Source organism: Loxodonta africana, chromosome 22 (genome assembly GCF_030014295.1).
Source record: "Loxodonta africana isolate mLoxAfr1 chromosome 22, mLoxAfr1.hap2, whole genome shotgun sequence".
Lineage (NCBI taxonomy): Eukaryota > Metazoa > Chordata > Mammalia > Proboscidea > Elephantidae > Loxodonta > Loxodonta africana.
In genome coordinates, this window is record NC_087363.1 from 42,560,313 (window position 1) to 42,573,395 (window position 13,083).

Below are 13,083 nucleotides of genomic sequence, written 5' to 3' on the forward strand. Positions count from 1 at the left end.
TGTTCAAAAAGATTAACTTTATTTTGTGATCTGTGTCAAACTGCCTCATTCTCAGTGCAGGTGACCCCTCCTTCCCAGGAAACAAGAATGAGGTCCGGTTGTGGGGGGGATGTCTTCTGTGAAGTCATGGCCTCCACAAGGCCCCAGGGAAACCCCATACAGTTCTGAGATTTATGGGGGGAGTCCCAGCAAAGGCTGGGGTAGGTGGGAGGCAGTGACAAGAGGGGGTGGTGGTCACCAGTCAGGAGGCTGGGGGTTCAGAACCCTGTCCTTGGCTCTGCTCTGGCTTTGGGCTGCCATGTAGATGATGGCAGAAGGGAGTGAGGAGATCTTCCCCCTTTGCAGTCTCCCTTGCCTGGACATGGCTTTGATTCCACTCAGGGCTCAGCTGGGAGGGGAGCAGCAAACTGTCATAGGGCGGCTGGTTCACAAGGTGCCGCTGCTGGTACCCCGGAGTCCGACACCACGGGCGAACTGCTCCAGCAGACCCCCAATTGCACCAGAGGGACTGGGGGCAGCAGCTCGAAGCCCCACTGTGCTGCTGTACGTGGCCAAGAAGGCTGAGCGCACCTCCTGCAGCCGAGTCTCCCGATCGCTCAGGGTTGCCAGCCTATGAGGAGGGAAGGACAGAATAAATCCATTACCCTGGGACAGGACCCAGCACCCTCATCCTCAGGGGAGCAGCCCTCACACCAGACACTGCCTCTCCTGACCTGCATAAGGCCAGTGGTTCTGCGGCCATATTAACCTTCAGGTCCAGGCACAAAATATTTGGTCCTGTTACCCCCATTCTTCTCTGTTCTCACTTAGAAGCAGTAACTTTTATTGGGTTCTGACCTAAGGATTGGGAAGGGGAAAATAAGCGGTGAGTCTGTCCACAGCTGTCCGCCTTCACTCCTTAGTGAAAACAAGCTGAGGCTCGAGTCTCACATCTAACAGCAAGGAGGGGGCCACCTATAACAGTGAGTGACCTCCAAGATCAGATATCAGGCCTTGGCTGATTAAAAGGCTCAACATTCTGGGGGCCTGGACCTGGAGCACCCTGGAAGAAGCTCTTTGGCAGTGTCCTGGCAGAACCCACCGGTCAGGGTCCACCTCCTGGAAGCCCCTGTGGCTCCTGCTGCACCTCAGTTGCTGTGGTCCCTAGGTAGGCAGCTGGGAAGGGGGTCAGCTTTCCCATCAGGATGCCTGTTCTGATTCTACTATCTCCTTTTTCTCCCCTGGCCTCCTTAGGTACTGATCACAGATGGAGGACAGCAGGAAGCCCCTCTTCTCTCCTTGGCCTGGAACTACAAGAGGAGGAACACGCACATGCAAACTCAGGCCTATCAAAGCATGACTTCTGAGGCTGTTTGATGTCTTGAAGATTCTTTATCAGAAGAGACCTGAGATATGAGCCACACCCAACCTCTGGACTCAGAGGTGTGTAGTCTAGGGCCAGGACAGACGTGGAGTCAGGGAAAACGTCAGTACTCGTATGGTGACCCCCATTCCTGGAGGACTCTCTCCAGGGGTCAAACACTGCAGGAGATGAGCCCTCACGTTCTACTGACCCCAGGCACTAAGACTAGCCCTGACTACCACCAACTTCACTCCACATTTCCCCCCGAAAAACCAATCCCTGGACAATCCCTCCCCTAGGGATTTGTCAGAGGCAGTGGCAATGTACCCAATTCCCAAGCCAAGCACGACTTGCACCCTAAAGCTTGATGCTAAATGGAAGCCCTGGGTAAGTCTGGGAAGACAGACCAGGCCTCAGCGTTGAGGCTAGACAGGACCCTAGGGAAAGTGGATTGGTCAGGGTGATGTGTGAGAGAGAAACAGCAGCAGCAGGTTCTGGGGCAAGGGAAAGCCAATTAGCTGTGGGAGCAGCACTAGGGAAATGGAGCCGATACCGATTCCTACAACACCATGAGCAACCCTAAAATCTCTCCCGGAACCTGGGAGAGAGGCATGGCCTTAGATCTTTACTTTCTAATTAGGTTTCACACAGGCTGGAGGCCATATGTGCTTCCTCAGCCTCCCCTCATTGCATAAATGGGAGGACTGACGTTAGTGGTTTGCATTCACATGGGAGCATCTCAAGGTACATACACATGCACTCCCTCCATCCTTCACTTCCGGGGAGGCAGAGGGGAAAAGATCATCCCATTTAGAGACAAGAAAACCAGAGACCCGAGAGGACATGTGATCCAACTGAGGACCTACAACATCAAAGGTGGGCAATGGGCAGACAGGGACTAGAACCACTCTAAGTGCTATTTCCTCTCAAGAGATGAGCAAACAGGCTCAGAGCAGTCAAGGCTGATACCCCAAGACACAGCAGGTACACAAAAGAACTAGGATGTGGACCAAGTCTCTTCGATAACAAAGTCTAAGCACTGAACCCATATACTATGTTATCTTGCCAGGACTTGATCCTGACCTCACCCTCTCCCCGCAATCTTGGGAGGCCATGAGATCACACAGGATCTAGCCCTCCTCTAGGGTGACAGTGGGCTAGCAGCTCAGAGAGCTGCCTAATCCCTGAGTGGCAGGTTCTGGACAGGGCGGTCTGAGGCTGGAGTTGCCCATTTCAGTGGGTAATGCCAGGTGAGGGGTGCTATCAAGCAGAGGCAGAGAAGTCTGCGCTTCCTCTAGAGATGGCTCTTAGGCCACTTTGGCTGATGGAGGAGGAAGTCTCTACAAAAAGGCAGAATTTTTTTTTTTCCTACTTCAAAAAACGAAGATACAGATCTAACAAGATCTGGCTGAGGGGCATGGCTACTGAAGAGGCTATGCCAGGCACTAGTGGCCTCTGCAGCCCTTCAGCTACTCTCTGGCTGCAGGGCCAGGACCTGCCAGCTCCATCCTGAAATCCCAAGGCCTGGTCCTGCCTGTCCTCAGTAGGTTCCAGGGACTCTTTTCCTTCCCCACCCCTCATGCTTTTATGGGCATGAGCTGGATTCTGGTTGGGAGGAGGCGGGGAGGGATGAATCCCTAGCATTTGAAGTTCATCTAGCCTATGGTGTAGAAGCAAAAGGAAGGCTTGCTGAGGGGTCCTCCAGCAGCCACATCTGAGGAGTAGGCCCTGCTCCCCAGGCTGCCGGAGGCTCTCCCCTGCCTGCCATCTGTCGGGGGCAGAGCAAGCAGGGAGCAGGTGGTTTCTACAGAGGCAGTCACGCAGGTGGCTGTGCTGTTAAAGGCTGAAGCCCAGTACTGACGCCTTGGAGGCAGAGGATTTTCCAGGCTTGGGATCTAGTATGCCCAACCAATTCTCTTTCCTGCCCAGAGGCAAAAGCAGACGACAAAAAGAGGAAGAGGCAGTAAGGAACCCTTTGTTCTGGCTCAGAAGAACACAGCCCTCTGGCGAACCCAGCTTCTTTTTGGCTCTGTCTCCACCATACACCTACCTTCACTACCACCCCCACTGTTCTGCTTTCAAAGGATTCTCATGTCAAGCAATGTTTTGGACAGAAATAGCATTTTCTATAGTTACAGTCCAGCCAGCTTTCCCTTAGGGAACGCCCCCAGACACCCGAGGATGGCTTTAGAGGCTGGGGTGAGCGAACACACCCCCCAGTGCACTTCCTGAGCAGCCCATAAGGCCTCCTTCATACTTCAGGGGTCTGGTCGCAGGGAGGGTTACGAAGCTGTCAGGAGGCGCAGGCACCCTAGGCCAGCTCTCTGGGGCCAGCCTCTGCTTCATTCCTATTTTTGTTGTTGTGCAACCATTCTCACCTTCCTTTTGAGTTGTTTCTCTCCCATTAACATAAACTCACTGCCCCCTAAAGTTCCTATCTTTTGAGTTGCTGTTGTCATTTGATCCCATGTAGATAGTTCATAAAAGAGCACAATGCTCAAGGCAGACATTCTTTACTTGTTAAACTGTTTGGTTTTAAGAAGACTTCAGGGGATGTTTTTAGCTTAAGGTTTAAAGATTATGTCAGAATTATAGTTTCAGGGGTTCATCCTGCTCACCAGCTTTTGATATGGGCAGGCAAGCATCCTGCCTTCTCAAGCAAGACACTTACAGACAACTGTTAGGGAGCTCATCCGGGAAGCTGAAAGGGAGAGAGGAGTCTGTGTGCAGGACAGCCCGTTCCTGAATACTGCCACAGCCCGTTACCATCTGCCAGCTGCCAAAGTCTGTGGAGAGAGAGGATCCGGGCAGGGAATGGTCCACTGATCTGGGGCAGAGAGGAGAGAGAGGGAGACGATGCACAGTCAGTCATATGCCTGACAGGGCCTTGGAAGGGACAGGAGGCTCGAGTGGCCCTGGGCCACGACCACAAGGTTCTGTTGGTAGAGTGCCTGCAAAGTTAACCACTATCTCCGAAGTGCAAAAAAAGCTGGATAGGTCATGACCAAGAAACAGCAGACCATAAGGTAGGCTCAGCCGAGGGAACAATGCTTCATGCAAAGACTTCTGGGAGCAAAAGAACAACAGCAAAGCTTGGGGACAGGAAGTGAACCAGCAACCAAAGCCCGGGGTCAGGGCATGCCTGCCCTGGCGATAGACACAGCAAGTATATACAATCAACAACACCGTAAGGAAGGGAGGCAAGGCTGGAACCAGGGAGGCAGGACCACCTCACACCCTTGGCATGGAGATCTAAAGGGTGGAGAGTGTGGAAGCCAGGGCCACCAAACGACTGTGGTGGTGGTGACCTGGATTGAAGAGTAGGGTGATAAGAGCCCCGAGGCCCCCTTTCCTCTGCAGCTGCCATTCCCAGAGCCACAGTTTGTGTTCACAAGCATCAGCCCAGCAAACTCATTGGGCCATGCCCAGAGGGAAGGGATGAATCAGGCAGCCAACTTAACAGCTTCATCAGGCCTTTCAGATGGAGGTTTAGGGGGAAGGGAGGGAGAGAAAGAGCCATACTAGGAATCTACTGCTGCCATCTCCTCCCCACAAACAGCCAACCCCTCTTCCTGAGCCTTCCTGCCCCCTCATGGAGGGGTGGTGGGGAGACATCAAAAAAGGCCTTTCCATTGCTACCCCAGTCCCCAGGGCATATCACCTTTGACGTGTCTGCCTTTACGAATGGCCGAAGGTGCTTTTGTAGAGACCCAGAAACAGGGCAGAAGCATGAACAGTGATGGTGGTGGGGCGGAGAAAATCATTCAAGCGACCTAAGCCCACCCAGCTGGCTGAAGTCAAGGGCTTCTAGTCTGAGGCCCTGTTGGGTCACCAGGTCAGCCTTATCTCAAGCAGCTGCCCTGAGTGCAACTCTGGCAGTCCCTAGCCAGCGCCATCTTAGAGATGAGGAAATGGCAGCCCAGAGAAGGTAAGACATATGCCTGTGGTCCCATAGCCAGTGAGTACAAGGACAGACTATCAAACCGAAGTCTGACTGACCCAGTACTGCAGATTTGTCCTGAAACAAACCACCTGGAGACAAGAAAAAACAGATGGCTTTCAACAGCAAAGCTGCCTTGAGTTGGAATTCCTGCAGCACAGACTTGCCGCCTTCATTATCTCTGCTCAGCTCTAGAAGGTGTACAGCAGCAACACTTTGAATGACAACAGGATGTGCTCCATTACCTGATGGAAGCCCCTAGTGCTGACAAGGCAGGACGTCCTTGTTTCCAGACAAGAGGAAAGTGGCAGGGCTCAGGCGGTCTGTAGATAAGAGGCTGCTTACCAGGCAAGGGCAGGCCACAAGTCTGAAGTCTGCCCTGCTCTTCCTCCAGGTCACATGGGGACTTCAGTCTGTTCAACCTTTCTCTGAGGGGCAACCTGACTCCACAAAGCCCATCTGCTACTATTCGAGATTGAGGGTAGACTTTCTAGTTTTAGCAGTTTGTGGGAAAACAACTGGTAAGAGCCAGAGTGCTGAGGGAATGGAAGAGATGCTGACCAGAAGAAGGCAGGTAGGATGAGGCCCTTCTTAGGCCAGAAACAAGGGGAAGTTTCTATGTTCCAACCCCACTCCAATGGAAGAAAGGCAGATGGATGCAATGTGGCTACAGACAGGTTCCTTCAAGGATTCCTGGCTCCCTAGATCAATCACTTCTTTGCTTCTCTCAAGTACCCAGCAGGCAGCACCAACAGGCAAGACCTGTGCCTGGAGCAGCCAGGGGCAGCTATTGGGGCGAATTAGGCAGCATAAAAAGCAGCAGGGTACTCATTCCCAGGAGGACTGAAAGCCGTCATTGCTCAGGGCACAGCCATCTCTGAAGACCCCTGTATTTTTCAAGATTGAGGACACTAACTCCAAGCAAATCCTACTTGAGGCTTTTGTCAAAGAGAGTTGCAAAGCACAGCTCTGTTCTGCTCCTGGGTTTGAGATCAGGGGCTGTGCTAAGCAGAGATGTACTCATAAATGCCAGTCCGGGTTAGCTGCCTGGAGAGGACACCTAAAGAAGAGACAGCTGCCAGAAGGACAGACCTGCGCCTACGTACTGAAAGGGAGGAAAACCTGCAAGTCAGCCGGAGCGCACAGGTAGCTCAATTTGCCTTAACAAGATCTCAAACTATCCTTCCCTGCCAACAGAGCAGCAGAAAGAGGTCTGCACTCCACCCCCTGCCCCAACCCGCTGATTCCCTACTATGGGACTGGAAAGAACACGTGACCAGTCCTCAAACTGCAGGCCTGGACTTAGTCCAGACTGCAGAGCCAGTAGCGCTTCAGAGGCCGGCTGTCCAAATCTCTGGGCGCTTGGAAGGCCCACACCTCTTCCCAAGAGGAGGGCTTCTCAGCAAAATCGCTTTCCTTAGAGAGATACAGCCCCTCTTCACAGCCCTCAGAGAGCAGCAATTCCAACTCTCCCTTCTATCTCTCTGCCAGATGCCCTGTCGCAGGCCAACTTTGAACAGGCTGGAAGGAGGCATAATCCTCTTCTGACAAGCAGAGCTGGCCCAACCCACACAATAAGAAATGGGTCTGGGTGGGGTACTGGCCCTGGCCTTTTACCCAGTTGCCTAGTGCTGGACGTGGCCCACAGGCCCCGATATGTGACTGATGAGGACGGGCCCTGAGCCACAGCTACAGTTTACTGAGCACAGGAAATGTTCACGGTGTACCAATACTTTGCTCCAGTATCTCATTTAAACCCAAATTTATGGCATCTAGGATCATTATTCTCACTTAAAGATGGGATAAAAAAACTGAGCTCACAGACGGGAATTGACTTTCCAAGTCACATGGCTAGTAGCGGCAAAGCTGGGATTCAAGCTCAGGTGGTATGACCAGAGCCCATGTGGTAGCCCCCTGATACATTGATTTTCCTTCTCATGAGGTGTGCAGGAGGCCTCAGGAATTGGTTCAGGGATGGGCACATAACCTCTAACCAGATTAAAACTCAGTGCTTCTGATCTATGGCTGGAAAACAGGGCCTCACGAGACCCATGGATGTGCAGAAGGAAGCAGAGTGTCCCAGGAGTTGCTACTGGTAACCATTTTGCTATTATTAGAGAAAGTGGTCAGAGAACAAAGCTGATAGGTAGAACGAGGCAAGAAGAAAGAATCACAGGAAAATGAAGCTGAAGACTTGATCAGGCTGTGCCTGAAAGCCACCTTTCTACCAGACTTTTCCATATGAACCAACAGTTTTCCTTTTATGTTTAAATTATTTTCATCTGAAAGCATCTGAACTGACATAGAAAGCTTGAAGGTTACAGCCAGGAAAGCCCTAGGCGCTGCCAGTCTAAGCCCCTTGATTAGTGTCTAAGTCCCTGATTACACAGAGGAGAAAATGGAAGCCTAAAGACATCAAGTCACTCATCTGAGGGCACACAGTAAATTACTCTTTGACCCAAGACCTAGAATCTTTTATGTTAAGGGGTGGGATTGTCACCTAATCCAAACTCCCCCCACCCGGTTGACCCCCAATGTCTCCCTCTGATGCTAACAGATGGCTCCACAGCCCCTGCCAAGTGAATGCCTCCAGGAACTGGACCCTGGGGAAAAAGTCTTTCAGTTCAACAAGGGTCTGAACTCAGGAACTGACTTCCAAAGATACTGAGGACAGAATTTCATAACACATTTAAAAGAAACCTCTCTCCCTACAGCATCCATAGGGAGTGCAGGGGATGGGGGTGAGAATGGAAGAGAAGTGTCAAAGAACCACGGACCTATGGGATTCCTTGCACCAGTGTCACAAATATGCTGGGGTCCCAAGTTTTCTCTTCTGGGTCTGGAGCTACAACGCCTTTAGACTTCTCACCACTCATTCCTGGTGTGGAGCTGTGGCCCCGGACAAGAACACATCAAACATGGGACAGGAATACCATGTGTTGCAGAAAGCAGTTTGGTTTCTTTGAGGCAGAGAAAGACATTAAAGACAGCCTGGGACAGAGCTCATTGCTAGGGGAAGTTAGCTGGTGGTGGTGATGGGGGTAGCAGAGATTGGTTCCTATGTTGCTACTTAACTATTTAGCCAGGCTGCAGGGTGTCCCTCAGCCACATGTTCACTGCTCTTCATGCAGCCTGACTTCATGCTGGGCTCAGTGGTGGCACCATTCCTCCTCGGCACGGACAATACTGAGCTAGCAATCCCACTGCCCCAGTGGATGTCTGACTCCTGAGCAGAGCCTGAGGCCACAAGCCACCAACGCTTGGGGAGGCATGTCCGCCAGAGCACTGGCCTGCCCCTTCCCAGCCCCAGCCTTTTGAGCGATGAGAGATTTAACAGCGGTCCAAAAACGCAGCTCAGTCAGAAGCTGTTGCAGTGGCAGCTAATGACACAAAAACCACCAGTCTTCCCAATGAGAGGGGTACGGGGCTGAGGCTGGATAAGAATCAGTGCCCCAGAAAATCGGAAGAAAGGCAACAGGGAGCGCAGAGCGGAAATGGGGGGAGTGCTGACAACTGCAGGGAACGCAACCAATGTCGTAAACACTTTATGTACAAACTATCGGATGGGAAATGAATTTGCTCCGTAAACTTTCACCTAAAGCAGGATAAAAAAAAAAAAATTAGTGCCCCACAGAACTTTCTTCCCAACCTGGCCACACCTACTACTGAGGACAAAGCTTTACTGATTCCTTTCACAGGTGAGACCTGCTTTGAAAGCAATACATGCTTGTGGAATCTGGAGCATATAAAACCCACATAGCTCATATATGAGAGTTCACATGTGAAAATTCCGGTTGTCACAGACAGCTTTACTGAAGGGTTTCCTTCCACACAGCTCCTCCTACTGCACCTAAGAGCTGATTGGCTATTGTTACCTAAGAGGCAGGGAAGCTAATGATAGGATCCCTCTGGCACTTTCAGACTAAATTAATTTTTAACGTTAATGGACGTACATAATTAGAATGCTCCAAATCTGAATAATCTGGTCTTTCAAAACCTATTGCAAACTGGCATCTGATCCAGGAAAACCTTGTTGCCAGCCCAACCCAGCTCCAAGGGGGCATTCCCAGATGAGAGTGGCAGAACCAACTAACATCTCACACAGCCCACCCAAAGCTTGCAGAAGCCTTGCATCCCGCCGTCTTTGGTCCAGCTACCCTGGGCTTGGCCAGGCTCCTGCACACAGGGCTGCAAGGCCAGGAGGACACCTCCAACCCTCCTCAGCCTCCTGAGGGGGCCATACTGGACCAGCCAAAGAGTCTGAGTCACCCATGGCAGGCAGGGAGAGAAACACCGGTGAGGCTGAGGGAGGTGGGTAAGGGCTGCCTTCTCTCTCCTCCCCGGAAACAATCACAAGATTGGAAGGGAGGCTCTTTGGCAGGCAGAAGAAAGGGATGATAAAAAGCTAGAGATCTGGGGAAGGGTGGTGGGACGGTGCCTTGGCTTGGGAGCCGCCAGCAGTTTGGCCAGCTCAGATTGGGGCAGGACCCAGGGGATAATGGGCATCTTTTGGTTTCTGCCCCAGTTGTCCAGCCCAGCTCTGCAGAGAGAAAAGGAGGCAGGGACGATAAACAGGAGCTCAGCCCAGAAAATGAGGGTCATGCAGCGCTATGGCAGACACGCATGTCAGCCCTGCACAGAGGGTGGGAACGGAACGAGCACAGGCCAGGTGTGTTTTTCTGCCTGGCACCATGCCTCTCTGCTCAGCCATGTACCCCAAACCTCCTGTGCGGCCAGAGGATCTGTGGTCTCATTTAACAGACTCAGCTACAGCACTCACTGACACATTCACGTTCGGAGTTACAGGGCCCCCCTCAGATGTGAGCACACAGGGTCTCCCCTGAACAGTGCAGCCAGGCGTTCCTCCTCGCCTCACAGCTTATCCGTTTTGCCTATGTGGGGAGGTTCGCATCATCTGCCATTGACTGAGAAAAACTAAAGAGGATGGTGATGGGAGAAAAGTTCCAGAAGTTTCAAAAGGTCTTTCCTTAACAGGCTGATAAGACTATTACCAAAGAGGAAATTCAGCCCCAAAGTCACATGACCACTATATGGCAGAGTTGGGCTTAAATCTGGGATGGGCTCCAAAGGTCATCTCTTTCTGTTAAATGTCCCTTTCTCCCTGGAGCTTATTAAGGATCTCTTATGTCCCATAATGCTTTGTTTTCCCCTTCTGGAGGGACATCCTCAAGACTTTAGAAATTCACAAAATTCTGTCCTGAGAGTATAAAATGGAAAAAAAGGTACAGGGTAGCTAGAATATGCTTTCTCCAAGGACTAAACCCTATCCTTCAATCCTAGCCTCTGGCCCAATGTGCTCAGCTTTCTTGCCATCCAGGACACATCATTCCTGCAGCACACCCAGCCACATCTCTGCTGCATCCATCCAGACTGCGCACTCCCTGTCCACCTGTGTGATCTCCCAGGGTTTGCCCAGCCACATAACATCTAGCCAGCTGCCTAGCTCCCCTCACTACCCCTACCAACTCAGACATGGAATGTGAGAACAGCAGGGACTCAGAGCATCTAGATCCATCCTTCTCAATCAGAACATGCGGTCCAGAGGGAGCTGGGCCCTGCCAGAGGCGACAGGCGGAGGCCTGCCAGCTCCTGCCCATCACATCACTGCCATCTTTGGACTCCCCATCTGCCAAGCCCCAGGAAGGAGAAGCCTCTCAAACCACTCTACGAACTAGCCCTTGCTCTGTGCCAAAACACGTCCCCATCCTCCCAACAGTGGCCTGGCCTACAAAGCTTGTCAATCTCCTCTGGTCTCCTGGGTACCACTGCCCACCAGGCCGAACACCAAGGCACCAGATCCTAAAACACCAGCAAAGGCAGCTCAGGTGCTGGAATAGCCACCTCCAGCCTTGTTAGGAGGGGAGGCCTAGCCCCCTCCACCAGCAAGGAGGGGGGCGGTGGCTCTGGAGCTCCTCACCTGGGTTTGGGGACCTCCAGGGGACTGCTACCCATCCTGAAAAAATTGTCAGAATGGTTTGAGGATGAGGAGCTGGAGGACTTGGCCTCCACCAGCCCCTGGTGGGAAGGCAGGCGGTCCTCCGAGGGCTGTGGCCGGCTCCAGAGCACACTCTGTGGAGAGGAGGAGTAACTCTTCCTCCTACAGCGGGAAGAGATGGTTGTCGGGCTGGGAGCCGCCCCTACCCCCGCTAACACTCAGGGCCCCGCCTCTCCTTCCACCGGGACGGGACGGGGCCTACAGAGGGCCAAGGAAGCAAGGACTGGGTCTTCATGAGGACTGGCATCCAAGTAACACTGGCCTGCTGGCCTCAGAGTCCATGGGAGAAAAGGGATTCTTATCTTACAGCTCAGAAACCCTCTCCGCTCTCAAATGTTATGCAAAACTTGAGCTATTTGTCTATAAAGTCTCTAGTTCTCATGAGAATTTCAAAGGAATTGACCCTCAAAACAAGTTCCGATTCCCAATCATCACGGTGCCCTCACCTTTTGGCTCTCTCTTGTCTGTTTTCTATACTGGGGGTTCTTTTAATACCAGCCCCGCTTCCCTTCACCAGCCTACCTGCCCACCCTAGCCCAGCTCTGCAGGTTCTTCCTTCATGCCACAGGGAGCCCCCAGCCCCTTAGATACCTGGGTCAGCATGGCAGTGCTCCTCCCCAACCAGATGGCTGGCCCCAGAGGCCCAGCAGAGACAGCAGGAGCACGGAGCTGTGCTCTCAGGCCTGCTGTCGGGGGCCCTTTTGTTCCTGGGGCTCCCACCCCACTCCCCAGAGCTGGTGCCCTGGGCCACAGCTGTAAGCAAGCCTGGCTCCTCACCAAGCTGCCTGAGTCTGTGCTCCTGCTTGGACCAGCTCCACGGCCTCATAGGTGAAACTCCCAGCTGCTCCTGGGGAGCTCTCCGTGACCAGGGAGAAGTCGCTGCCAAGGCTGGTGGTGCTGCCACGGTCCCTCCGTCCTGAAAGAAGTCAGTGCCATCGGTCAGCACACTGTCTTCTCCCAGTAGTGGTCCCCACCTCATCCACACCATACAGTTAGAAAGAGGGGCTTCCAGAACAAGGAGTTCCTACAGTCGATACTCAAAGACGTGCAGAGAAAAGAAGTCTGCTGGGGCATGGAACTCACTCAACATGTAGATATCTTCCAGGGTGAAACCTGCATCCCGGGCTGGCAGACTCTTCCTCCTGTAAGAAGATACCCAGAGCAGAGAATTCCAGATCTAACTGGGGTCTCCTTTGCTCCTACCAGAAAAAAAGCCTCCAAGTAGCTGACAGTTCATGGGGACAGTCCCACCTAGGGTGTTATAAAATGCTAGGCCTACTTCTGGGCCCCACTACCTGGTTCTGATCAACATATGGGTGTAGATTTCTGAGGCCAGCAAAGCACGTTTCCCTCTATCAGCTTGGTCTTAAGAGTACAAGTCTGGGAGCTTGCATTAGGCTGGCATGGGACTCAGAAAAGACACTAACTCCCAGAGGGGCCCTATTGCAACTGCCAGCCAAGACACCCATTTCCCAGGCTGAAAGCACTTCTGCCCCATAGTGGTGGGCTGCACAGTGGTGCAGACATGGCCCCTGTGGTAACCCAGGGAGGGTGGGCCAGAGACTCTGCAGGGGCAAGGAACCTGAGGAAGTGGCAGAGAATGGGAGTTGGGATCTTCCTGTCCTTGGGCTGGCTCTACTCTGCAGCACCCCGCCCCGCTCTCCTAGTCCCCACACACCACTCACCCGGTCCCAAGCCTTCAGCTAGTGTGACTCCAGGAGGACCCCAGCACTCGGCCTCTCCTGCAGAAGTGCTTCTCTCACCTCCTGGCCCTCCCCAGGGGCC

The 13,083-nt window shown here is 52.8% G+C and overlaps 1 protein-coding gene across 9 annotated transcripts in view; it reads right to left on the minus strand.

Moving 5' to 3' along the window:
• The window catches only part of MTMR14 (myotubularin related protein 14), a 48,895-nt gene continuing 35,812 nt past the window's right edge, over positions 1 to 13,083 (minus strand). For 3 of the 9 annotated variants that reach the window (XM_010589997.3, XM_064274951.1, XM_064274952.1), the window contains 5 exons: positions 12,382 to 12,440; positions 12,076 to 12,214; positions 11,221 to 11,400; positions 4,014 to 4,169; positions 1 to 610 (listed from right to left, as the gene is read on the minus strand). In XM_010589997.3, the coding sequence (XP_010588299.1) occupies positions 427 to 610; positions 4,014 to 4,169; positions 11,221 to 11,400; positions 12,076 to 12,214; positions 12,382 to 12,440 (718 nt within the window). In that variant the 3' untranslated portion in view covers positions 1 to 426. Of the gene's footprint in view, positions 611 to 713; positions 838 to 4,013; positions 4,170 to 8,182; positions 8,878 to 11,220; positions 11,401 to 12,075; positions 12,215 to 12,381; positions 12,441 to 13,083 lie in introns of those variants that run through there. The other 6 variants (XR_010319049.1, XR_010319050.1, XM_010589998.3 and 3 more) reach the window with 6 other exon arrangements.